This window comes from Nesoenas mayeri, assembly GCF_963082525.1.
Source record: "Nesoenas mayeri genome assembly, chromosome: 9".
Taxonomy (NCBI): domain Eukaryota; kingdom Metazoa; phylum Chordata; class Aves; order Columbiformes; family Columbidae; genus Nesoenas; species Nesoenas mayeri.
Window position 1 is genome coordinate 1,492,064 of NC_137557.1, and position 26,058 is coordinate 1,518,121.

General features: G+C 45.9%; 2 protein-coding genes across 16 annotated transcripts in view; one reads left to right on the top strand and one right to left on the bottom strand.

Moving 5' to 3' along the window:
- The first annotated feature begins 304 nt into the window (after positions 1-304).
- Positions 305-7,705, top strand: LOC308043367 (uncharacterized protein). The gene is made up of 6 exons (XM_080349386.1): positions 305-493; positions 903-1,106; positions 2,243-2,336; positions 5,600-5,752; positions 6,593-6,886; positions 7,282-7,705. The coding sequence occupies exons 1-6, from the start codon at positions 330-332 to the stop codon at positions 7,675-7,677; spliced, it is 1,305 nt and encodes a 434-aa protein (XP_080205512.1). The 5' UTR covers positions 305-329; the 3' UTR covers positions 7,678-7,705.
- A 193-nt stretch (positions 7,706-7,898) lies between these two features.
- CCNL1 (cyclin L1) overlaps positions 7,899-26,058 on the bottom strand; it is a 28,127-nt gene continuing 9,967 nt past the window's right edge. Inside the window, exons 9-21 of one of the 15 annotated variants that reach the window (XR_013922480.1) lie at positions 24,612-24,723; positions 24,365-24,463; positions 21,838-21,992; positions 18,660-18,760; positions 15,560-15,678; positions 15,352-15,433; positions 14,550-14,755; positions 14,080-14,197; positions 13,252-13,315; positions 12,869-12,990; positions 11,185-12,097; positions 10,272-10,523; positions 7,899-8,446 (exon numbers count right to left, since the gene is read on the bottom strand). Coding sequence is in view for 2 of the 15 variants with exons in the window: in XM_080349383.1 (XP_080205509.1) it covers positions 23,460-23,808; positions 24,365-24,463; positions 24,612-24,723 (560 nt within the window). In the remaining 13 variants the exon portion in view is untranslated. Of the gene's footprint in view, positions 8,447-10,271; positions 10,524-11,034; positions 11,160-11,184; positions 12,098-12,595; positions 12,690-12,868; positions 12,991-13,104; positions 14,198-14,549; positions 14,756-15,351; positions 15,434-15,559; positions 15,679-18,659; positions 18,761-21,395; positions 21,993-23,014; positions 23,809-24,364; positions 24,464-24,611; positions 24,724-26,058 lie in introns of those variants that run through there. The other 14 variants (XR_013922481.1, XR_013922486.1, XR_013922477.1 and 11 more) reach the window with 14 other exon arrangements.

Here is a 26,058-nt window from a genome sequence, read left to right on the forward strand (position 1 = left end):
TAAATGTAAATATGAATCTTAACCATGGTTATTAACTGGTGAAATGATGACATCATGACAAGAAACTTGCAAAGTTTCCAGCCCTCTTACCTACTAAATTGTTATTTGTTCAGTTTTATTCGTATCTTACTTGAAACTTTCATCGCTGTTGCAAGATCTCAGTCATTGTTCACAACATTGCACTTGTTTAGATCCTGGGTTAGGCTGGCTAGAACTAGAACTAACAGAACTTGTTGTTTGATCCTAGGTTAGGCTGGCTAGAACCAGAACTAACAGAACTTGTTGTTGTCTGCCTTTATAACCAAAATAGAAAATGTGAGTTAGATAATATGTCAATAGCCTGGTGCTGGGGTTGCTGCGTGAGCAGGGCTATCAGTGCTTTGGACAAACACACAGGTTTCTCATGTTTTCTTAGGGTGAAATCAGCGGAACTTGACGTCTGTCAAAATGAACTGAAAAAAATGAAATACGAAAATGGGATTTCTGAGTCGAGGTAAATGCTTAAATTCTATGTCATAATATAACAAACATAACATAACAAACATATCATAATATAACAAACATATCATAACATAACAAACATGACATAACAAACATAACAAACATGACATAACATAACATAACAAACATAGCATAACATAACAAACATAACATACAGATTTCTGAGCAGTGAGAGCAAAAGAATTATTTTATTGTTTTATTATTTTAATGGAGATTTTATATGATGGTTTTTTCCTGGTTTTACTTTCTAGTTTTGTGCTCGTGTCACTAGATTTAACCTCATAAACAATACATAGCTCTTTGTCTAATATCTTATTTTTCAGTTACAATTTCTGTCTTTAGTATCTGCCTGTGAGTAACAATACAGTAGCTGCAATCCTGATGCTTTATTTCGTCTGTAGGCTTACGAAGGAGCTCAAGGAGAAGGAGGAATCTCTCCTCCTTTGCCAGCAGGTCTGCAAGCACTTGCAGGAAGAGGTGGCGGAGAAGGAGAAGAAAGAAGAAGAGCTGAAGAGGAGGACGGGCCGCTGGGAAAGCGAGCTGGAGGCGCTGAGGGCCTGTCTGAGGCAGGCGGAGGAGGAGGTGGCCATGCTGAAACAAGAAAGGTAATCGGGACGTCTTCTGGGCCTGCAAAATAACAATAAATTTAAAAAAAAGAGAGAAAAACTTCCTTACTTTGCAGAGCTTCAGCTCCAGCTTAATCTAAACACCCTTTGATTGTTGTTGTAGCTGCTGTTTGTTATGTGAGGCTTGTAGAGCAAACGCCCTGGAGAGTTTAAATTCCCATATTAGCAACGTACAAACTGTAACAATGCTGTAAATACGATGATATGCCAGGTTATTGGATATGGTTTAGTATTTGGCGAAGCGTACGGGAAACTTCCCGCCAGTCTCGTCGTATTTTGAAGGTTCTCAGGTATCAACGAAGCTGCTGTTTTCCCTCTAATTACTTTTCAGATGTAGAAAATAAGGTGCTGAGCTTCTGAGGGTTGCATTATTGGTTTGCTTTGTGTGCAATGGAAAATCTATTCAGAAAAGTGGCTTTAGGAGAGGACAGACATGTTCTGAGAGTGATGGACACCAAGAGGCATTAAGCTATTTTAATATTTAAAGGGTTTGGATATTCCCTGTACTTTAGTACCTGCATGGAAAGATATTACATGTTAATTTAAGAATATTTCCCTTCTACTTAAACCCCAGCTATGTGAGTTGTTCCAGGTGGTGCATTGCTAATAATCTAAATTACAAGAATATAAACTCTCCAGGGCTTTTGCTCTACAAGCCTCATATAACAAACAATAACTCTAACAATAGAAAGCACTCAATGGTTTTAACTCAAAACCTATTACAACTTTTTAATTAATGCTAGTAGTATCCTGAGTTCATTGAATACAGTTTCTGGTTTGAATATTATAACGGTTTTTCAGTGTTCTTCAAAATTTGACTTGAGAAGTATTGACAATATACGAGGTTTAAATATGTGTGTGTGGAAGAAAGAGCAAGTATCATTTGTTCTTTAACACACAGAATTGGTAAAGCGCATGGTGGTGTTCTGCAAATGCTGAGCAGTGATTTCGGCCGTGCCCCTGGGCACCAGGCAGGGTTGCTGGGCTCGGTGCACAGAATACCAAACAAAGAGGAAAAGACGAGCTTTGGCCACAAAGGATTGAATTGCAAGAAAATGGCATACCCCCAGTCTGGGCAGAGCACGCGTTTACATACGAGTTTTTGTGGTTTCTAGGGAGTTAATGCTGATTTCTCATCAGAACAGAACAGAGCAGCTGCAGGAAACATTAAGACAGAAGATGCGGAATGAAGATAACTGGAGGGAGAAGGTAATGCCGGAGGGGCAGTTGGCACCCTTTCCATTTCTTCTGTATTTCTTTTATTCAGCTGTAGTGAGCTGTCAGGAATGAGGACAGTAAGCCAGATACCCAGCTCCTCAAGCGCAAACACGTCGATAATCTTTGCACACCAGGTTGTGATGGGTGATCTCGCTACATGGGTTGGAACTGAACGCAGCAGGTATTTAGTAGGAGTGTTCCCAGACTTGGCAGATGCTCAGGTGTGATCCAGACTTCCCAGGTTTTGGGGGATTTGTGAAGTGCCCGTGTTAGGAGTGCAGTCCCCTGAGTGCCAGGGGTGAACAAACAGCACCCACCCCGTTCTGTGTGCAACAGCGTGGGTTATACACCCTATATACCATAGTTCTGCATGGGGAAGCACACCAGTACCTGGATTTGTTTCCTGATCTACGTGGCAGAGAAGCGTAGGAAAGCAGATATCTAATACTGAAGTAGTTTCCCAGTAAAAACAAGGTTATGCGTTGTTGGCAAGGTGGAGGGAACGCGGAGCCTTCCTGCTTGTGGGTTAGCTGAACTGAAACTGAAGATTGCTGTCTGTAAAACTAATCTATAAAACAAATAATAAGCAAATGAGCAAAAATATCCTTTCCTTAGAAGATGGGTATTTGCAAGCCAAAGCAGAGCTAAACACACAAGCAGCTGTAGTGTAGCGGTTCTGGAGTGACCAGGAGTTGTCAAATAGCAAAAGGCAGCAGGGTTGTTATCCGTAGAGCTGATGAGGAAGGCGAGAGGTGTGTGTGTGCCCTGCCAGGTACCTCCGGCAGCTCTGGGTGCAGGGTACAAGTGATACGACGAGAGGAAACGGCCTCAAGTTGCGCCAGGGGAGGTTGAGGTTGGATCTGGGGAACAATTTCTTCCCCAAAGGGCTGTGGGGCATTGGAACAGGCTGCCCAGGGCAGTGCTGGAGTCACCAGCCCTGGAGGGTTGGACAGACAGACATGAGGTTCTCAGGACATGGGGCAGTGATGGGGTTGGGGAAACGGTTGGACTCGGTGAGCTTGAGGGTCTCTTCCAACCGAACTGATTCTGTGACATGTGCTGGTGCCATCCCTGTGGCCGTTGTGTCACTCATGGCAGTTAACCAACCTTCCCCCCGCCAGCTGCATCATTAACGAGCATCATCACATTCTACAACGTTCCGTTGTATCTTGTTCATTGTCTTTTAGTGCGTACTTGCGATGTCTCGGTTCTTGAGCTTTGACCTTTGGAACAACACTTGGGTTTGAGGTCTGCTGTGGAAAAACATTTCCAGCTGATTGAAGAACCAAACGTGCGTCCCCACTGGATGTGCTAATTGGGATTTGGAAAGCCCTTTACCATAAACAACTGTGAGCATGTAAACTTGGTTTTAATCTGCAAGTATTTTACATGAGCACCAAAAAAAATCCCAAACTAAATAGAAGAAATTAAAAAAAACCCAAAAAACTGTGAAGGAAAAATTGAAAATAGTGTTGAACAATAACTCTGACTTTTCTGATTTCAGCCTTACATAACTGGTGACTAAAATTACTGTCTTTTTCAGTACATGAGAAGTGTCTCAAAGCTTTATTTAGTCTCTGGCAAATTTTTGGCCTGCTAGCAATTAAGCTCGGTTCCATTTCTTTTAGAACTTCTTAACCTCTCCGTCGCAGGATATAATTTTAGAATGAGGTCAGGCTGGCTACGTAATCACAGCGTATTGTTCAACCTGACATCCCAACAAGATAAAGACCCCGCTAGGAGGAGAGAGCAATTACAGCTGGGGCGTCGCAGCCATTAGAATGCAGTTAAGGGCAAGTGCTCCGCAGTGTTCGAATCAGGAAAGGGATCAGAAAAGTGACAAAGTGACAAAGTTCTCCTCTGCTTGGGTCAGGGTGCCATCGCATGAGCGTAACGTGTTCCGCTTTCCTATTGGAAATACAGAAAAACCTTCAATTGGTGCCATGGAATTGAAGGGAAAAAGAGCTTTCACCAAAGATTTTCAGATGAATGTAAACATTTGCTTTATGAATTTTTTAAAGTATTAATTAATGATGCGCATGTAAGTGGTTTTAAGGCAATTAGCAGTCACTCTGCTTTCTTCGAAGATAAACTGCCATTTGATTTCCTCTTCTGGTTATCAGCTTTATCAGCAGCAAGTGTTAGATGTGAAGAATGCCCAGATAATCTCCAGAATGGGCTCGGGTTGCTGTACTGCCTTTATTTTTAGTCTTTTTATCAAGTGGCATCAAACATATGATCTGCTTCTTCTATACTAATATGTGGAGTTAATCAATTTGATTTTCTACAATTAGAATCCTAACTCCTATATAGAATAATGGGGAAGACATTTCAATAATATAATAATAATAATAATAATCATAATCATCATCATCATCATCATCAATCATCATCATCAATCATCATCTACTCTAAGAATCTTACAAATACGCCCGTTTCAAGGTAAACCAGTGAGGAGTTTGTGCCCAGAATTGGGTATATTTTGATTTTAAAAATAATGACTATATTTCCACTGTCTCTTTTCCGCATAGTTAGGGAGATTTGTTATACTTTTGCTCATAATTTGTGTGTGAATGAGATAATTGTAATTAAGCTCATTCTGGGCTTTTCTGCTTTTAATAATTTTAAGTCATTAGCCTGGTGTTGTGCATGTTTAATGTGCCTTTGGTATTCTTTCAGCGTGATGCAATGAAGTCCATTAGAATTCAGCCTGCAGAAACATACTATTAACGTACGGGTTTCGGAAAAACAGGTTTTGAAATGCAGCCTCCAGGATTCCCTCCGTAATCCAGGCAACTGCAGGAAACGATGCCTGAATTGCCAAATTCATAGCATAAATTGCTATTCTCTCACAAGGCTGAGTGGCCTGAATAACAAATTATCTTATAAGAAAGAGTTAAATATCTTCATATTTTAATATTGAGTTTATGGCCTGTTTTTAGCAGAGTAGTTGTCATTGATTATATATCATTTTGCTGCATTTGAAAATAATAATGACCAGAGTTTTACCTTCCAGCAAAATAATCATCTGTTTTAAGAACCAGCTGAGTATGTTGTACTTTAGTGCTTTTGTAGTGATTTAGCATGAAGTTCAACTGCCTAAATTTAGGCTTGTGAGAACCTCCCAGGGCTGCCCAATGTGCCGAAAACGCCCATCTGGCCAATTTCACCTCCCTTCATTTACGGCGGCGTGGAACGCAACAAATAGTTGAAGATGAGTCGCTCTGTATCATTCCCAAACTCTTGTTCCCCAGATGGAGATGGATCTGGCCAAAGGCGAAGCACGACACAAAGAGGCGATTCTTAAAGTCAAGGAGGAAGCCAGAGTGGAACTGGACATGGAGAGGCAAAAACAGCAGGAATTAATCGCAAAATACCAGCGAGATCACGAAGAGCTGCAGAAGACGGTGCGTAACGCTCCAAAAATGCGCGTTCTGCCAGCAGATGATGTAAACTCCTAACAAATAGCAAGGGAAGGAGTAGAACCTTCTTTTCTCCCATTTTTCTTTACCTGCAGTTCATCTATATGTCCATACGTGGTAGTTGTTAGTTCATTTTAAACTGACATCATTATATCTTAGAAGCTTTGGACTGTTTCAGACTACAAGAAGTTATCCCAAACACATCCATGCTGGCTTTTTCCATCCCAAATGAATTCAGCACCGATGGGCGAAGGTCCCGTGGCCAGTGAACCACTTCCCTGGTGGTTGCACCACAATTCCCAGCTACCCAGACCCACAGTTTGGCAAGTTTTATACAGAAATTGAAAGTTTTCCCTTAGTTTTCGAAAGATTTGACACATTTCTTGAGAATTCTGGAAAAAAAATCAAATCAATTTGATAAAATTATATTGTTATTTAAAATTTGTTACGGGACAGAGTGTTTTAAAGAGCTGATGCTAACAGTTCGGCTTAGTTCACTTTACAAATATTTGACTATGATTTTAAACCCCCGAGGAAATGCTGACTTGCGGTAAAGTGGTTGTTTTCCCATTTTTACTCCTATTTCTCTTTTTGATCTCGGACGCACTAATTAATCTCTCTGTTTGGAGTGAGTTTTGATCAATTTACATCTCTCTGATATCCTTTCAGGGTATTATGTAAATTCAAAGCATTTCTTTTTGTCTCTGAGGACGTGTACGTTTGCATTTGTGTTTTATTTCCCGAAGTCAACATTTGTCTGGTTCTGTATACCTGGAGGTATCCACTGAATGGAGACTAATGCCATTTTTGTCTCATCTAATGCAGATCCCAGGTTTAATATCCAGTGCCACTAATAGCTTGAGGATGGAGACTGAAATTCTTGAAAAGAAGCTACAAGATGCCCAGATCAAACTTGCAGAGAAAGATGAAGAGAAAGAAATTCAGAGCCTTAAAAGACTAATCACTGAACTTGAATTCCAGCTGACGGTGGAAAAGAACAATAACGAGTCATTTCTGGATAATATGAGGAAAGAAATTAAACACAAGTCAGATGAACTGGAAAAATTAACCCAGGAGAGGACACAGCTGATTCACAGCCTGAGTCAAGTCCAAGAGGAGGTAGGAGGAAATGCTTTGCTATTTTTACCGAGGGACATGTGCTTGCTAAAATCATTTGAAGCATCTGTATTTCAGACCCTGGGATGTGCTGCTTTAAAAACCACTGAAATGAAAAGATTTATAAAACAAATCCATCATAATGGGTAGGAGGGTGGGCAGCAGAGGAGAAATCACTCCCGAGAACGTCCCGCAGGTTTTGCGCTGTCTCCTGTGTGTTTTGAGGTCCCTTCCAATCCCAAACATACTGTGATACTGTGAAATGCTGAGGAGGGACGTTCAGAGGAAGCCGGCCGCGGGGAAGCACTGCAGGGTTTGTTCCCTTCACCCCCGGCAGTTCCACAGCCACACTTCTTGCCCTGTGGCACTTTCTAAGCCGTGTTTGTTTCTGTTTGCAGAACGCTCTTCTCCAGGAGACGGTGCGCAGAGAGTGCGAGGAACGCTATGAGCTGACTGCAGCGTTGACTCAAGCCAGGGAGCAAGTTCTGCAGCTAAAAAAGCTCAGTGGAAACTTCCCGTTATCGCCGCGTTCCTTGACTCGGGGCAGCGTAACCTCTGCTTACGGGCAGCAAAGCCGCGGCAGCCCCGGCGCTGGGAAGGAAATCAACCTCTCTGCACAGTTTGGGATGTCGAGAGCTGCCAAGGCGCCCACCTCGGGTAAGCGAAACAGCAGCGGCACGGGGGGTTTGCCGGCACCGGCCCCTCCGCGGCCCCCCAGAGGGAGGACGGCCTCGCTGACCGAGCCCCGGAGCGGCATCGCTGCCGCTGTTAGAAGGCAACTGAGTCAGCTCTGACAGCCCCAAACACACACACAGCGCAGGGGAAACCATTGCGGTGCATCAGACGACCATTCATGTTCACCCTGTGGCCGACGCAACGCATGCCTTTCTACAACTTCAAATTAAGTTATTTTTTTAATATATTTTGAATGCAATAATGCTTCTTTGTCCGCTGCATATCAGTGCAATTACACGCTATCTACATTTAAAGATGAGAAAAGTAAAAAAGAAAATATATTGTCTCTCCTAGACGAGCGCATCTTCAATAGGTGTAATTAAAATAAATGCCAAGTTCAAACACCGTTTTCTCTAAGTGCTTTGTTGGAACTTTCCTATATTGTGTGTTCTCCCTCGTGACTTAATTGCTCGTTTCTGGTGTAAAAAAATGCGGTATGAGACTTTGAAAATTACGTCAATCCAGTACATGCTGTTACATCATTTTCCGCGCCCGTATAGCAGTGGAAAAGGCGTCGGGGCGAACCCTGCGGCAGCCGGTGTCGTGATTTGGAGTTTCATCCTGGAACGTTTGTGTCGAAGAAGAGGAACGACGTTCACCTACGGACTGTTCTGCCCGCAATAACATCTGTGTGAAGCAAAACCAGATGTGGGCAGCACCCATCCCCTCTAATTCTTACTGTTGGTAACAGAACATATCCCCAGTTCCATGTTATATCCCTTGGGCGGTGCAAACAGGTCTGATATAAAATCCAGGCTCTCGTCCACCGCTTTGGTGTTTATGTCCCATAGCAGCTGCAGGAGCAAAGAACGACTGTGTGGTCATAAACTGTAAAAAAAAGGGGATAGCAGGTAAAATAAACAGAGCGGTCACAGCAATAATGTTTCTGGCATGAGGATGCATATAAATAATGCACCCAAACCAAGTCAAGAACAAATGTTTCCCTTATTCCCCCTCCCTCCCAGAAACCCAGGACTCCTACTGCTAAGTAATAAGCAAAACACATAAATGTCAGGACATATTTTTTTATCAGCTTTTAAAACCAAATTATTTTCATGTAGTGAGGACAAGTTCAGGGGTTGGTGCCTGATCAAGACCAGCAGCTTGTACAGGCCCCAATCTTTCCATAAAGGATTAATCCCTGAAATGGGGGAATCCAATGCACCAACATACCCTGTTAGTACCAGATTGACCCACATTTTCATCCAGTTGGATGCCATACGTGCCATAGATAGAAGCGCTTGCCATATGTGCCATAGATAGAAGCGCTTGCCATATGTATCAGACTTCTTATATTCCTAATGGGATATTACAAAACGAAGCGGTGAAAGATCTCGTCTATTAAAACTGATGATAACTAGATTTTGAAGTGAGTGGGAGCCCGGCCTGTGCTTTGCATGTGGAGCTTTTCCAAGGAGGAAGGAATTAGACTTGACTTGAGAAAAAAGCATCTTAGCAGCATTAAAAGTGCATGAGAATAGAAACTGGAGCCAGACGCGTATGGCCCATACATCATTAAAATGTATTCATCACAAAAAAAGATAGTCTATCTTGATTTTGATTTGAAGAAACAGTGCTGTGAGGTCCTCCCTGCTTTAAATTCTTGATTTGGCTCCCAGCTTTTTCTATCTGGTTTGCTTTACAGAAGCGCTGGGCATTTAATATAAAGAACAGAAGAATGAAATTGGGGAAATTCCCCTTCTCAGACAAAGCCCACACATCTTTGGGTTTAATTATTTAAAATGACTTTACCTAGCGAAGAGGTGATGTTCGATTTCATCTTTAATTGTTAGAGGTGGTTAAGTGTATTTTACCCAAGAAAGAATAAACTCCACATGCAAATGCAGTGGCGTGAAACAATAGAACCAAATATGCTTAGTGCTCGTCTGGGGGTTTTTTTTCATCCTCAAAGCAGAGCACAAAATTAATTTTGGTAGGCTAATAAAAAGGATACTGCACGAGATTAATGTTTAACACCGGAAATATCATTTGTGTGATGGGAAATAGGAGCGTCTGGCATTGCGCTGGAACTGCTCCCTGGTAATGAACGGAAAACGCTCCCAGGCAAGCGGAGCCAGGTCCCCCGGATTATTTTTGCTCGTGTCTCTGGGGATACCTCGATCTCCTGAAACATCTGCCTGACAAACCTGCGATAAACCCGTGACAAACCTGAGACAACCCTACAAAAAACCTGCGATAAACCTGTGACAACCCTGCGACAAACCCGATACAAACCTGAGACAACCCTACAAAAAACCTGCGATAAACCTGTGACAACCCTGAGACAAACCCGTGACAAACCTGAGAAAACCCTACAAAAAACCTGCGATAAACCTGTGACAACCCTGCGACAAACCCGTGACAAACCTGAGACAACCCTACAAAAAACCTGCGATAAACCTGTGACAACCCTGCGACAAACCCGATACAAACCTGAGACAACCCTGCGGCAAACCTGAGATACACCCACGACAACCCCGCGACAACCCTGCGATAAACCTGTGATAAACCTGCGACAAACCCACAACAACCCTGTGATAAACCCACGACAACCCTGTGATAAACCTGTGATAAACCTGCGACAAACCCACAACAACCCTGCGATAAACCTGCGATAAACGTGTGATAAACCCATGACAACCCTGTGACAAACCTGCACTCCTTGTGGTTCCCAAACGGGTGAGCTCCGTGTCCATGCAGGTGATTGTGTTCCCAGCAAACCACGGGATGAGCAGCGACGTCCCAGCTCCGTGCGTCCCGCTGCTCTCCCACCGGGCAGGAGAATGAACCGTTTTCGTGGTTGGGAAAAGTGTTCGTGACCCTGAGGTTCCCTGGGTACCGTCGGTCACGTCAACCCATCACACCCTGCTTTACAGCCGTTGGTTGGACGGTCCTCCCCGCTGTGCTGCCCATGGAAACAGTCACAAAAGAACAGGTAAAACTTTAAAAAGGTTCTGCTTTTAAAAATAGTTAAGACAAAAAATGTCTACAATGCGTATTACACCTTATCCCCATCCCTTTGGCATGGGGTGGAACTGGATGATGTGAATGGATGAATTCACTTTGCTATAAGCTACCTGATTAATTTCTACAGAAGGAACACAAGTAATTATCACAATGGAATAATTAGTCATTTTTAGTTCAAATATTTTATGGCCTACTACATTTTCAAAGACAGATTTTTTAGTGTGGGGTATTCTTCTATACACATTTTAGCATCATAACCTTCAAACAAATCAACCCCATAAGTCTTTCCAGGACTGCTTTAGTATCTTAGCTAATATTAAAGGAGAAGAACAGCTCAAAGGAACAGCACATCACCCCATATAAATGAACGTGGAGCAGAACCGACCAGCAAAACTGAGTCATTTTCAGACACGGTTGCGCACACACAGATATTCTCAGTTTTCATTTACCATCTATTTGCTGTCACACACTGTGACAAAAGGGATGTGCTGATGCAGGAGATGCTTCGGTTGCGAATCTCGCCTAATTGCACCAGAAACCATCACTGTGTCGAGTCTGAGAGCAGCATCAGCCCCTTCAAAAACAGATGTAGCTCTTACCTTTGCTCTGTGAGTTGTAACCTCACTCCCCAGAGCACAAAAGGGTCACCCTGTGGGTCCCAGTGACTCCTCGCTTTCCGTTTCCAGGCTGGGGGTGACGTTGGCTGCTCGGATTTTCTATCTCCTCAAAACCAACCCGTTCCTAAGTGTCGGGAACACAGAGGTGATGACACAGAACCATTTAGCCCATAAACCTGGCTTTGCTGCTTCCTCAGATCCACAAACGTACAGGAAACGCTTGGTTTGGGCAGCCTCCTGTTGCCAAAGAAACCTTCAAGTTGATGAAATACCTCATTTTACCAGTACTGAATGTCAAGTTTATATTAAATTATATCTTAATAAAATCAATTATTAATAACATAAATCTATATTAAATTTATATTTTAAATTTATATTCTGTTCCACTTGGAAAAAAGAAAGAATTCAAGTAGTGACTTAATTATGGTAAATCCAAAAGAAGTTGTAATTCAAACCACAAGGTGAAACACACGGGATTGCGCTTCAGCAGAAAACCAAAGTTCCACTTTGCACCTTATTTGTGGAAATCCGAAGCAGGAAAACAACACCTGGTACAACTGGTGCTGCAACCCAGCTCGTCCTTGTCCGTCCCACGCTGGACGTGGCCGGGTAGGAGGTTGGAGGGGCTGGAAACGCTTCAAAGCGCCCGAATTCCCTGATGTCAGAGCAACGGGACAATTTGGTGGCAATTAGCAGCCGATGGCTGCGGGCGGTGGTGTGTGAAAGGTCTGCAATGATGCAACCGCCTTTGGACGAGGAGCAGCAGGAGGTAACGGAACAGCCGGGTCAGACTGCACGGCAGCAGGTGTCAACATCTTTTAAGAGGGCCCTTGGTGGTCTGTTTTGCTCCAGGCACAAACACAAACAGCCAGGCAACCTGAGGTCTCTTTGTAGCCTTGTAAAAGCAAAACCAAACCAAAAATGGGACCGAATGGGGCACTGATACTGAGCTTTGCAGTTGTTGGTGCTTAGGCTGCAGATCACAGAATCACAGAATGGACTGGGTTGGAAAAGCCCTCAGAGATCATCCAGTCCAACCCTTGGTCCCACTCCAGCCCATTGACTAGATCATGGCACTAAGTGCCATGGCCAATCTCAGTTTACAAACCTCCAGGGCTGGTGAGTCCAGCACCTCCCTGGGCAGCCATTCCAATGCCTGACCACTCTCTGCACAGAATTGCTTTCTCATCTCCAGCCTAAATGTCCCCTGGCAGAGTTGAAGCCCATGGCCCCTTGTCCTATTGCTGATGCCTGGGAGAAGAGCCCAATCCCCACCTGGCTAGAACTGCCCTTCAGGTAGTTCTAGAGAGTGCTGAGCTCAGCTCTGAGCCTCCTCTTCTCCAGACTAAACAAGCCCAGCTCCCTCAGCCTCTCCCCATAGGGCTTGTGCTCAAGTCCCTTCCCCAGACTTGTTGCAGTTTGAGCAGGATGCCACATCCCGTGCTGGAAAGCCGCGGGGACACGAGGTGTGTGCTGAGAGCTGGGGGCTTCAAAGGGGATGTTGTGAGTGACCAGCTCGGACAGCACTCATCTTAAAAACCATTTACAGTGGAACCCGACGTCCCGACCCGGCCATGGGTCGGCCTCAGGTGCCACCTCAGAATCCTCTGCAAGGCTCAGCAGGGGAAATAAATCACTGAGCAGGGGAAATAAATCACTTCCCTACCTCTTGGCTGTGCAAACCCAGTTTTGCTGGGGTGTCCGTGCTCCTCAGGGGACTTCTCTGCTTTCCTGTGACCTTGTTGCCAGCAGCTTGGTGACTTCAGGCATCTTGCTCAGCAGCTGTTTCTAAAGTCAATGCAATTATCGTTAGTTAATTAGTATATCTTCAGCAATGGATTTCAGGTGCAAACTCTTAGTTCTCAGCACCTGATTTTTAAAAGCTGGGTGTCTGCCCTGTACCTGCCACATTTACTGTGTGCACAGAAACTGCACCATCTCTGTTCTGCAGTTTTGGGTGGAAATGGCTAAAATTTGCCCTTTTCCTTCAGGAAGTGGCCTGGGGCAGCTGCTCAAAGCTGCGCTCGTGGGGCCAGAGACAACACAGACCTGGGAACGCGGTGGATCCTTCTGCCACCTCCTGCAGTCCTGGAGTCAGCTGTTCGTGGTAAATCTAGGAAATAATAAAGTCCTTTACGGAAAGGTAAGAAAAGTTGGAGCCATTGGGATAGGACATTGCTGGAAAAGCTTGGAAATGTAATAAAAAAATGGCTCCTTGCACTATTCATCCCGACTGCAGAAAGCAGGGACCTCACAGATGATTTTTATGAGTGAACAGAAATGTGCCCAGAGCCACTTCTGCTCCCTCAACAGTCACTCAAGGGCAATAGTAGAAATATTTTGAGTGTGTTTAAGCTGCCGGCTCTTTACAAAACACAACCAAACCTCGTTTTAACGGGGAATGTAGGTGTGTGACACACAAGACGCTGGTGCCAGATCTGCCTTCCCTGGGTGGGAGAAAGAGCCTTGACTTGTATTTTTGATGCTCAGTGTTGTCAGCAGGGAAATCCTGGCCGGGGGGGATGGCAAAAATCACCCAAAGGCTGGAAAAATTCAGGGTGGTCCATGCTGGGAGCAAGGAGATGACATTTAGCAAAGGAAAGTTTCGTTGCGCTCCAGAGGAAAACGTCCTCACGTGGTTGTGTCGGGCTCGGAAGGTCTCGGTGGGGCAGGAGCCCCCGTGCTCGGGTCATTCACAGCGGGCAGGGAAAACATACCATGGAAAACGCTGTGTCAGGAGCAGCCTGCACTGGCAGGAGCCGCCAGACTGCCTGACATCAATGGTATTTTCCGTCTCCCAATTTACGTGACGTGGAAAGTGATTTATTCCGCACGGCACCGCTTTGCTGCAGTGGATGAGGCTCGGTGGGCGAGTACCTGCTCCGGACTCGGGTCCTTGAATGTGGGGTCACAGAGGAGCCACCACAGGTTCTGCTTTGCTGGTGGGGCTGGTTCGAGGGTCGTGATCCTGGTCAACGAAACCACTTCCAGGTCCCTGAGAAATAAAACAACAGAAGCATCAATAACGCGCGTGTTGCCCTCTCTTGGCTTACGAGATCACTTTTTCCCACGTCTGGGCCAGCTGAGAAACGCCGGGTTTCATCGATCATCAACTTCTATGGAAACCCCGCTCAGCACCCCTTATCCAGCTGTTTCCCGTCCGTGGGAAGCGCCGTAACCTTTGTTTTAAGTCACCAGTGCTCGAGCGGTCATTGTAATCATCGTAAAGTTCTGAACAAAGAACCACATGTTTGTCTTGGGAAAAGCGCCCAAAAAGATGTAAAAAAGGATCATCAGCAACAGCCAGAAAGTGTCGGGCAAGGGGTCGGCTGTGGGGAGTGACTGACCGGGCTGCGGGTGTAGCGGAGCAGCGATATCACCTCCGTGCTCTCAGGCAGCGCCGGCACTGACTTCGTTCCATTTGCTGATGTCTCGTTTTTTGTGGTTTTTGTAGATTCCTTCTCAAACCACCAGCAGCACCTGGTGGGAGGGCAGGGGAGTGAGGCAGGAGCTCATCTGCACACGGGGAGCCGTTTGATTCGTCATTCTTGCGCTATAAAGCAACAGGGTAAAAAGTTGCTTCTGAAAACCAGGCTTTTCCATTAATTAGTATTTATAGGAACTATTTTCCTTTGGCTGGTTTTGAGCAAGGATGTTACAAATGCACTGCGCACAGCCTCAGGGTTTGCTCTGGGGACCTGGTTTAAAGTAGCACATCTACTGGTGAAAAATTAATCCCTGGCCTTGTAATCAGCAAAAGCTTAATTAAGCCAGGTGTAAGCAATGCAGCTTGCAATGATCACGTCTTGTCTCCCCGCAGACAGCTCGGACGCGCAAAGGCTCCGCTCACATTGCCGACACCGACCTCCCAGCCCCTGCTCAAAGCTCCCAAACCCCGGCCAGGCCGAGCTGTGCGACCAGAGGGACGCAGATCACACAGGAACCGCACGGAAAAGGAACCTGACACCAGGTGCCTTTGCAAATGGGGCTCCCCAGGATTTAATGCAGCATTAAATAATTTTCATCTAATTCTCCTGCAAAAGAAAATATGTGCAAACACACCCTCAGACGGACACACACCCTTGTCCGATGGCCTGAATACTCTTGTATGCCACAGCTTATTTTATTATCTTGATAAGTCTGACTTACCTGTTTGGTGTCCCTCCACCTGTGCTGTTTATCTCTGGTCATGTCCTGGCAATGCCAGATGGTTTCCCAGTCGAGGGTTCTACTGTCAAAAGGACACTCTGCTATTTATTTTATATATTTAATTTATACATTATATTTATACATATTATATCTATATATATTTTTTTATATATAATATTTATATATTATATTTATATATATTATTCACCTGCCATCTCTCCGGCCAGGCGGCCTCTGGGCATCACGCAAGGAGAGCTCGTTTGCTGCCACTTTCATCCAGTGTCTGTGGGTTTTGCAGTCGCAAGGCTGGACGAATGTAAGTTTAATCTGGTGAGGAAACAGGACAACAGCATTCCCCAGGTAAAACGAGGGGGTTTGTTCTCCTCTCCCCACGCGATTTCTCTTTCTAACAAGTCTCTACATGTGGACGCAGAGCCGAAAGGGCGAGCGAATGTCTTGGCACCGTTTAGCAGCCTCCCGGTGCAACGTGGGCAGGAAGATGTGAGAAAACATGACGAAGATGTCCCAGCGCTGCCGTGACAGGTCCTGCAGCTGCAAGGTCAAGTTCAGCTGCGCTCACCCGTGCTGAGGGGGGGTCTGGGTGGAGCAGGAGGGTGTTGGGTCCTGCCCGAGCATTTTCGGCTCCGCTATCGCTGTTGGTGGCTTTGCTGTTGCCAGGGGAACCCCCAAGTAGTTATAAAACAAAAACCAGCCCCGAGCCATATTGTGTCAATTAATGCAACCAGACGTATTTCCTCAAATAAGAACCATGTCGGAGATAACATCTCTGTTTGTTGCTCGCGGTTTCCTTGATGGCAAACTACTGTGCTAGAATCCATTAGCGTCCGAATCGTGGTGGATGAAAATACGGAACCCCAAGAGCTCTGGCTTGGGGCCAGGCGCACCTGGGGTGCAGAGGGAGGCACCAAGATGCTCTTTGTCTGGAGAAAATGCATTTTATTCTCTGGAAAGGAAAACCTGTGGCAGCTCTAGTCCCCTCCAGTTTGTTCTCATTCAGTATCTGTCAGCCTTGCGTGTTTTCTCAGCGTGGGGCATTAATTTTGAAACATCACCAATTGGTGTAAGAAGCTTAAGGTTGGCTGGATTTTCTTGTTTGCTTGTTTTGAAGGCAGCTTTTTTGTTGGTTTGGTTTTCTTCCCCAGAGTTATGTATTGTGGCATATAGAAACCTACAGGCTTTGAACAAAACACCAGCTCCTCAGCCTCTGTATCGCTTTAAAGTGGGACTTCAAACTGGCTGTGAAAGGCATTGGGTACTCAGCTATGGTTAAATCCCAATAAAGGTGAGGATCGGCAGGCTCGTCGGTGTGTTAGGAAGCTGTGCCGCTTCACTGGGTGATGCATTTGAGCCTGTGCGAGCCCTTCAGCAAATTCACTTGGTTCTTTTACATGACCGTGTCTCACTCTGATATCCCGGCTTTCAGAAGGGAACAGCAGCATCAGTCTAATCATTCTGCCTTGGTCAGTGCCGTATGATATTTACCCAGCAGCTGGTGGGTAAACATCACTGATTTGATGGGTGCTCGCTGCTGGAGGAGGGATGTGCAGGGCAGCGTCCTCCCCGGCCCCTGCGCTCCCTCCCTACCAGCCTGAACACTAAGTGAGCAACTCCTTAGATCAGGTAAAAAGCCTCCAATTGAGCTTGTATATGTTTTTTCCTACCAAATTAAAAAAGGTGGCCTTTGAGCCAGGCTTAGCTGAGTGGCACAGGCTGTAGCACAGGCAGAGCCTTCACAGGCTGCACATTGTTAAAATGGGGATGAATTTTGCCTTTCAATTAGCCAAGTTTACCTTGCTCACCAATTATTTGCATCCCTGCAGATATATTTTGCTTCCTCAAATACTCAAAGGGCATATGTACAATTTTTGTCTTTAACATCAAGGCGAAGGAACTTGGTCGCTCCTATCGCTCTGTTGCCACCAGCTCACGCCTTTCTCCCTTCCTGGCCCCCCCATCTCACCTGGGCTGGGGGAGCGGGAGCTGCGGGATGCTGGAGCCCTCGCTGTCCCATGGACATGGGCACGGGCAAGCTGAACACAATGGGATGTGTTTTGGCATAAATACTCAATGGTTTCCTCCAATATTTGGCACTAATACATTAATCAGGTCCCGCACTCAGCCTTGCATTGTATCGCTCTCGCTGGGTTTGTGCAGTAATTAATTCTGGCTGCAGCAGCTCCGTCGCTGTGTCTGTGCCTGGGGTGCGATTCTGGAGGATGGCTGAGTGAAGCAGCGATGTTCATGGTGTGATTTCAAATTGAAACATGATGACAAACTGATTCTTGATGAAACAGGAGGAGTGAGGCAATCCCAGCCCTGCACAGCCCCAGGGAGGCAGCAGGTATGGTGGGATCTGGGTTTGCAATTAGCTGAGCAGAGTGATTGTTAGGGGAGCTCACGTGGTGAGACATGGTGTCGCCTCTTTGGGGACAACAAAGCTTTTAACGCTGGGGAAAACCACACTGGGAGATATGGGGACACCTCCAAGGGCTTTTCTGGCTCATCTCCTGCAAACCCGTGACAGCTTTTAATCCAGCAACCTCCATCCATCACCTGCTGCTTCAAACCACTTGGAATATATACTTACCTGAGAGATGCCCACCAGTGCAATTAAGTCAAGGCTCGTTAGCTTCACGCGGAGGTTTTCTCATGTACAGCAGGCTGAAGGAGTGTGGGCTGTGGTGTGTAAACTCCATTCCAACTCACTAACTCTCACGGCTGTGGTTGCGATTGCTCTTTTTGGGAGATTGAGGCCGGAGCTGGTGCAGAGCTGCGCTCGGATGCTCTCACACTGGTTTTAATGGGGCTGATGGCACAGCCCGTGTTTATGTGCACAAGTGTGCGTGCACTGGTGTGCACACGCAGCAGCTGCTCGTGTGCGCTTTGCAATAGTTCCACCTACAGAATAAAGCCCAGAACGGCAGCGGGAGCCGCCAGCAGCGGACAGGGGACTGGGCAAAGCAGGGAGAGCTGCAGAGCTGCTCGGGAGCCCCCGTCCTCCAAACAACCGCCAAGAGGGTTTCAGCTTTCCTGGGACAAAACCAAGAATTTTTGCAGTTTTTCCCCTTCCACTGGAATATAACGACATCTTTTCAGGCCACCTTTTCTAATTTTAACGGCCCAGTTTGTTTTGAATGCCCCGCGGGCCCGTGGCCAGGCGGGAGGTGGGAGTGGAAAGCTGTTTCCTTTACACAAGTATTTTTTCCTGAGCGAGGTGTAATTGCCGGTGCAATCACTGTTGTTACCAGCAGCGCATAAGACACACTGCAGCGGTGGGTTTGGGGTACCTGTTGGGCCAGTTTCCATCCAGAATATTCTCGGGTTGATCACAGGTTCTTTTTTCCTTCCTGAGCCACTCAAAGATTTTGGTCCACGTCCATCCTTCCATCTGTAACAAAGCGGAAAGTGAAGGACAGTCACAACAGTTGGAATTCACTGACTTGAAATGTTAGTTAGCCAAAATATTTTAACAAATTGCTTTTTTTTTCTGAGGAAAAGCATTTCTGAGGGCGAGACCAACACAGCCAAACCCCCGCACTGAGGAGAACTGGGCAGCTGGAGCATTTCCCAGCAGTTCCCGCGGGTCTCTCTGAGATCTTCCAAGTCCAGTGGGGCACCTTGTTTCCAGCCCAGCAGCACCAGCCGATGCAGGAACACTCTATTTCCCAGGAAACCGTCCCCATTGCAGCTTGTCCCACACACTTGGATGAACTCCATCCCTGCAGTTTTGGCAGGACATCGAACCTATATATCCATCCTTCAGTGACAGAGCCTGCTGTCTCCCGTAATTTCTGCTTAAGTCATGGAAACTTTGCTTTCAGGTTATTCCCAGAGCCATACAGTGGGTATGGGGGTGGCCAAGGTGCATTTTGTTATGGGAATGTCACATCAGCTCGTACTGTTAGAGTAAACTCCCTTAAACTAAAACCGTGTACAGAGTGAGTAGGAGTATAAAAGCCTAGAGTCAGTATTTCTCATAATTATTGGTTACAAGCAAGTTGTGAATACTTATGAGATTTAAACCACAAAAATGTCTCTAAGAAAGAAAGGAAGAGAGAGAGAAAGCAAGAAAGAGAAAGATTCATTTGCATGATTTACACAAACATCTAATAAGCAGTTCTGGAAGAAGGATCAGACCCATCTTAGTCTCCCTTGAGCTGAGTAGCAGCACTGGTGTCACCCAGTCAGCAACACGTTTTCATATAAATCAACCACATCTGTGAACACTGTTTTTTCTGTACATGTGTTTTAGACACACACGCACCCCTCTGGACTGACGAAATCCTACTGGTGGAGCTGGAAGCCTTTGGTCCTCATGCTGCTGTGGACCCTGCACCCCCAGTTCCTCCTTTTTTTATAGGCAGACCTTCCATGGTCTCCTTGCCCTTGGGGTTGTGGAGCAGACTGGGCAGCTTGAGGCTGTCGCTGTTGGCAGGAACGTTTTCCAGCCGCATGGAAGCCGCGGGGCTGTGGCCCGGGGTGATGTGTAGCTCCTGTTCCTGCGTCACCCGCTGCCATCTGCCACTTGGCCAGGACGGCGTCCGCTCTGCCGGCGTCAAGCAAACGTTTGCCTGCGACCATCTGGGTTGGACGGCGCAGCCCCAGCAGCCGCCTTGCACAACGAGCTAGAAACATGGAAAGATGGGGAGGAAGGACCAAAATAGCTTCATCTGCACGCTCCATCACCGGTTGTTTTGGTGTCCCGGTACTTCCATCAGTGCTGGTGAGAGAACAAGCACGGCAGAACAAACAAAATGATGGGGCAGAGGGAAACGGGGGCTGCGCTGTGGTACAAGCTGGGAAAGCTGCTGCAATCCTACCGGCACACGGGGTTTTGGCGAGACGCAGCGATGCAGCTGGGCATTAACCGTTAACGCATTTTGACTCTGAAGGGTAAACGTTAAGACACGGTGTCATGAAACGCTGTGCAGAATGAAGCCCGTACAGGTGACAACAAGCTCAGTCAGAAACATCAAGATCAGCACAGGGTCCTCACAATCCTGACTCGCTTTTCGGACACGTCCATATGGCTGGGGCAGGAGCTGTGACCTTTGGATGTCAGCGGTGGGTTACCAAAGCCACCACATCCCTCACAGATAAGATTCAGCTGACGAAGGGTTCCCATTAGTGACTCGAGCGCATGGAAGACACTGAAGAATTTAAAAATAACAAGCATTAAAGTATTTCTCAACTGCTGAGATTTGTCAGCGTAGCCTCAAGTGACTCCTGGAGGTCGATATAGATGCTTAGAGGTCAAACAGCGCTCTCAAGTGATCAGCTTTTGTGATTTAACGAACACACAAGGACACTTAAAGTCTTGTGAAATCTAGTTGTAAAAATACTGTAGCACCTCCCTTAAAACAGGCTTTGGCCAATGCTTCTCAGTATTGTAGGTGACAATGTGACACGGCAGAGCGAGGCCCTGACACCAACCCGCTCCCGACACGTCACTCAGCTCCTCGGCTGGTCACGTCACCTCCCAGCACGACCTGTGCCACGTGCAAGCTGGCACATTCACTTTGTCACTGCTTCTGTCCCCCCCAGTGCCATGGCACAGTAGATTGGGGGGGGGGGGGGGGCAGCTTTCCCCTGTCAGATCAAGCCAAAGAATTGGAATGCAAATTGAAATACTGTAACTAAGGTAAAATGGTCAGGTACTGTTAGGGCCGGCACAGTCTCCTGTCTCTCCTGTCGTCCTCCACTTGAATCCAGAGAAGACACAACCAACAAGCAGTATTTCTTCCCACTGCACAAGAACAGCTTCTAAAAAAATCGGAACAAATGAAAACACGCACATTCCATATGCAGTGGCCAAATAATAATAGTAATTAAAAAAAATGTCACATTAGTATACCGCCAATCCAATCGGCTGCCCCAAGGTGCTTTCCAGCAGTAGCACATCTCCCAGCTACCAGTTGAAACTTAAGGACCACCTCTCTGGGCAGGCTTAAAAACAAAAACCACATTGTCTCCAAATCCTCCATTCCTCCTATAGCTGGAATGTTATTTTTCCTAAGATATTTCCACCTTTATGTTTTCTGTGGTGATCCTTAGCAGCCATTTTTCCTCAGTTCCTGGGACCAGTCACTCTCTTCTACCTTACGTGCAGAGATTTCTACAGCTTTCTTTTTGAAGACAATCTAGGGTAACCATCTCAGGCTTGGAAATCTGAAGCAAGGTAAAATACATCCTGCACCATACAACTTCTAGGTTATTGCATAGCAGATGTATTATCCAGAAGTCAGCGGTTAAACTACGCAGGGAGGAAGATGATGTTGATGCTTATGCTTCCTCACACTTTGTCAACTGCTTACCAAGTTTTTCCCTTTCTCAGACCCCAGCACCTCTTCTTCTCCATCACACTGACCTGATACACTTGAGCTTCCAGAAACATCTACTTTTGTTTCACTAACTAAACCCGTTTATTTTACACTTTATTCCGTTGCACAGTAAAGGCCACCATACCTCGCACGGGCTGGAGAACAAAGACTGAAGATCTTGCAGCCACCTGCCAGCTTGGGGTGTGAGCACCTGCTGATGGTGTCGGGTGTTCGGTGTCACCAAGTGTCCCAGCTCCGCACAGAGGTCAACTTCTGCTCTTCCGCTCTGCAGCCAGGGTGCTGGAAGCACACAAGGGTAATTAGTAATTAGTGCTTACTCATTATCACAAAGAGCCAAGCCCTCGTTTCACTCCCATGTACAAACTCTGGTGTTCGACGGAGCTTGAGCCAATTGTGCTGCTACCTCAACACTGGCTTTTTGTCGCTATCCTAGACTATCGAAACATTTGTATCTAGGGGAAAAAAGCTCCTTTAATTTCCATGGCAACAAATATTTTTTTCCTGAAAGCAACAAACATACGAAATAGTTACTGCAGATTAAAAAAAACACACAGAGGTAACCAAGGAACAGACACATTTATCTTTTCCCTCTTTTCAAAACAAATATTTGCTCTGTTTCTAGAGAAGAGACGCAGCCCGACAGGATGCGCCAGCTGCTTGCGACAACACCCCAATTCAAGAGAAGCTTTTGCTCAACCACAGGCTTTTTCTTTCCCTTTCGAGCTCCGCAGAACCTGTGGCCAGATGCTGCACTTGCTGCTGCAGCACATGGACACCAGACCTACTTACGTCACTTTTAGCCCCCGGCTTTGCTCTTACCATGCTGCAAACTTACCCAGCCACGACGGTGAAATTCGGAGAAGCATTTTGGGAGAGAAAGGGTGTTTTCTGCTGCATTAGCAATCTACACAGCCCATAGCATCCAAGACTTGCACAGGACAAACACCTCACACCTTTAGGCTTAAGATTGTTCCCACCTGAGCAACAATGAGAATGACCCTGGCACAGTGGATCCCTCCGGGGATCTTGTACCCTCCTGCAGCTCCTCATCGTCACCCACATGTCCCACCAAGCTCCAAAGGTCCCTGCTTGCTCGTTCCAACTGTCACATACACCAGGAGACAACTCAGCTTCCCCCTGAGCGACACCAGCTCCTAAATCTTTCCGAGTCTTTCCTTTGCAACAGCAACACATCAATATCCCAAACAGCACCACATCAATATCCCAAACGTTCCATTCGGTCAACACGATGGCATTGAAAATTAAGTTTAGCTTCAATATATTCGACATCCAACAGGGGGTAAAAAAAAAAGCTTTATATTTTATTTCTTGTAAAAATCTCTGAACACATGCAGACTAAAACCAGTGTAAGAAAGTATCCACCATTGTTTAAACAAATAACTATACTTAAATATAAGTGTCTGCAATTGACTTGTATAAAAATAAGGTACATTTTGCTTTTTTACAGAAATCCATTCTCCAGTTCTCATATCAATAAACAATACACAACTCTAATACATACAGTTTAACCTGATCGCTGTTTTCCACCAATTTGATACTGCTAAGGTATTATGTGCAAAGTTGGTAATAGTTTCTTTCCTGAAACAAAAAGTCTCCTATACGTTTTAGAAAAATTAGATACCGGGTTTAAATTAATCAAATCCTAATCGGTTCCTTTGTTCTCCAATAGAGTCCTTTTATTGTGTTATGTACAGGCGGAAGGAGGCAGCGGTGCGGGCGCAGAGCTCAGCGCCGGTGCCGGCTGTGTCCCGAGCGCCCGCCGCCGTGGTGCTTGCCCTTGTGCGCCCTCTCGAAGGAGCGCGATCGCTCGCGCCTGTCCCTGTGGTGGCCCCGCTCGTGCCGGTGCTTCTTGGCGGCATCGGCATGATCCCGGGATTTGCTCTGCGAACGCGAGCGGGATTTTTTCCTTTTGTGACCGTGCCGATTTGCGCCCTTCAGCTCCTCCCTGCCGTGCTTGGCCTTGAGGTGCGGCGAGCCGTGGTTGTGGTGGCGGCGCGGGCTGCCGCTGTGGCTGCGGGACCTGCTTCTCGACCTCGAGCTGTACGTCCCAGACAGGCTGCGCCTATTGTTGTAGCTTATGGAAAAGCGTTAACAAGTTAAAACATCTTTTCCACATAAAAACAAAAAGATCAAAAATAAACCAATGCCTAGGAAGTTCCAAGTTACTGGAAGAAAGCAGAGAGACTTTCTCCCACTGTGACAACAGATGAATGACACTGACCGCCCCAGAACACACCTTTGAGTTGAGCTCCTTGGAAAACAAAAAGCCCAAACCAAACCCAGCCCCACAATGCAGCATCTTTCAGAATTGTTCCACCTTGCTAAGAATCTTCCCCTCAACACCAGAGTGCATATTTATTATTGTGTTTTTTTCCTTCAGTGATTTGACAGTTAACAGCACTTTGGGGAACACTTCACTGAGATCCAAAGTTGGCAGTTTCCAACTTCAGACGCAGCAAAGGCACAGTTACCAGTTACTGCTGCACGTCAAGAACTGGGAGCCTAAAGCCAGACCCAAGTCTCACACCTTTGCTGGCCAGCAGTTAAAAAAGACAACTTCCTCCAAAAAACACAAACCATACCCTTCCCCTTCTCCACAACCCACCACAAGCCAAAAATTCATCACTTACTGCCGCCTAGGAGTGTGAGATCGAGACCGTGACTTTGTTCTTGACCTGGATCGACTCGCACTTCTGCTGCTCCTACTTCTCTTGCTTTCTTTTCTCAGGCTTGGGGAAAACAAACAAAACCACAACAGGGTTACACACTTCTGAGGTACTTGTTACCTCCATGAAGTAGCTCAAAAGTAGTTCACTGTACTTCAGTTGAAGAAATGGTTTTTACAGAAGTCTTCATCAGGAAGAGATTTTTACCTACCCATTATAAGGGCTCTTTGAAGCTTGCTGCCGCTCCTCTGGCTCTTTTTTAACGGTTTTGGTATTCAGAGATACTGGACTCTTCTCTTCAGTTTTTACTTCTCTCGGAGAAGCTGAGAATTAAATTTAAATTCAAAATTAGGTATTTCATTTATGGACTTTGCAATAAGTATATTGTATCCTTTATACACCTTTACCAGTATTTGCACAAAATGGAAATACGAACTCAACTGTAGCTATTTCATTCCATCGTTCCAGTTACAGTAAACTCCTACAAGAGAACAGGAGCGAGGTGTCTGCGGGGACACATGTAGTTTAAAATCAGCAGAACACCGTGACCTTCCAGCCAAGTGGACCTGAGATTTCATCACCAGGACCCAAGTGGTACAAAATAAAGCTGCCCTTATGGCCCACAAATACAGAGATTTTTATCTTGACAGTTCATTTCTAATACTATAGAAATAATTCAGACCAAACAGCAAAACTACAGATTTTTATATGAGTAGTACAAATATAATGAATAACAAAAATCTCTAGTTTAGAAGTCAATCTGGCCCTGCAGCCAGCTGATCCAGCCTGGAGTGGAAGGGCCACGCTACAGGAATGACGCATTTCTACCTGCCCTGCTGACATGAGGCACAGCTGCTGCATTACGACTTGCACCACAGCTTCCTCGCTCTATAGGGTTCAGAGGTTTAACGTAAAGACAGAAAGGCAGATTTCTGACAGCTTTTCCTCAGTTTCTCAGCTAGTAAGAATCATTAAACCCTACCAGGGTTCTGTGTTCACTAAAACCTCCTAGCCCAGGCTCCCACTTCACAGAAATAAGCAGCATATTCCATTGTTCAGTGAAAAATCCACACTCACCAGCTCCAAGACCTCTGGAAACTCAAGACTGTTCTTAAGGAAAAAGAATTGCTACAAATATTGCTTTCTCAGAATATGTTCTTCAGCTGAGAGGCCACGTGACAAACAAAGGCCTGAACCTTCAGCTTTACCCACTCTCACAGGACAAACGCTTATCACGTCCTTTACATTTTGTTGGTAGTTCACAGAACAGCAGCAACACTAACAGGGAAAAGCACCAAGACCGAACTGTTCGCTCTCTGCACCATTAGAGTTCAGACAGATTTGCTGGTTCAAGATGTGCACTGCAACTATTTTTCCACTCTAATGACAAGACAGTACTGTGACCTTCCCTCCTGTTTCTTGACCAGCAGCTGTTTTCCTTTATTGCATTTGAACAGTCGGGAAGTACAGAGAACCCTGCTGCAAACAGAACCATGAAGGCTATTGGAGCTCCCCCTCAATAGATTAAATCTGGAGAATCTTCACACCACAGTCACCTACAGTCAGCTCCTGTGTCTACATATTTTCATGACATAATTATCTCAAGGGTGCATGTTATTAATAAATCACTCATGTGGAAGTATGGAGTAAAGTACCCC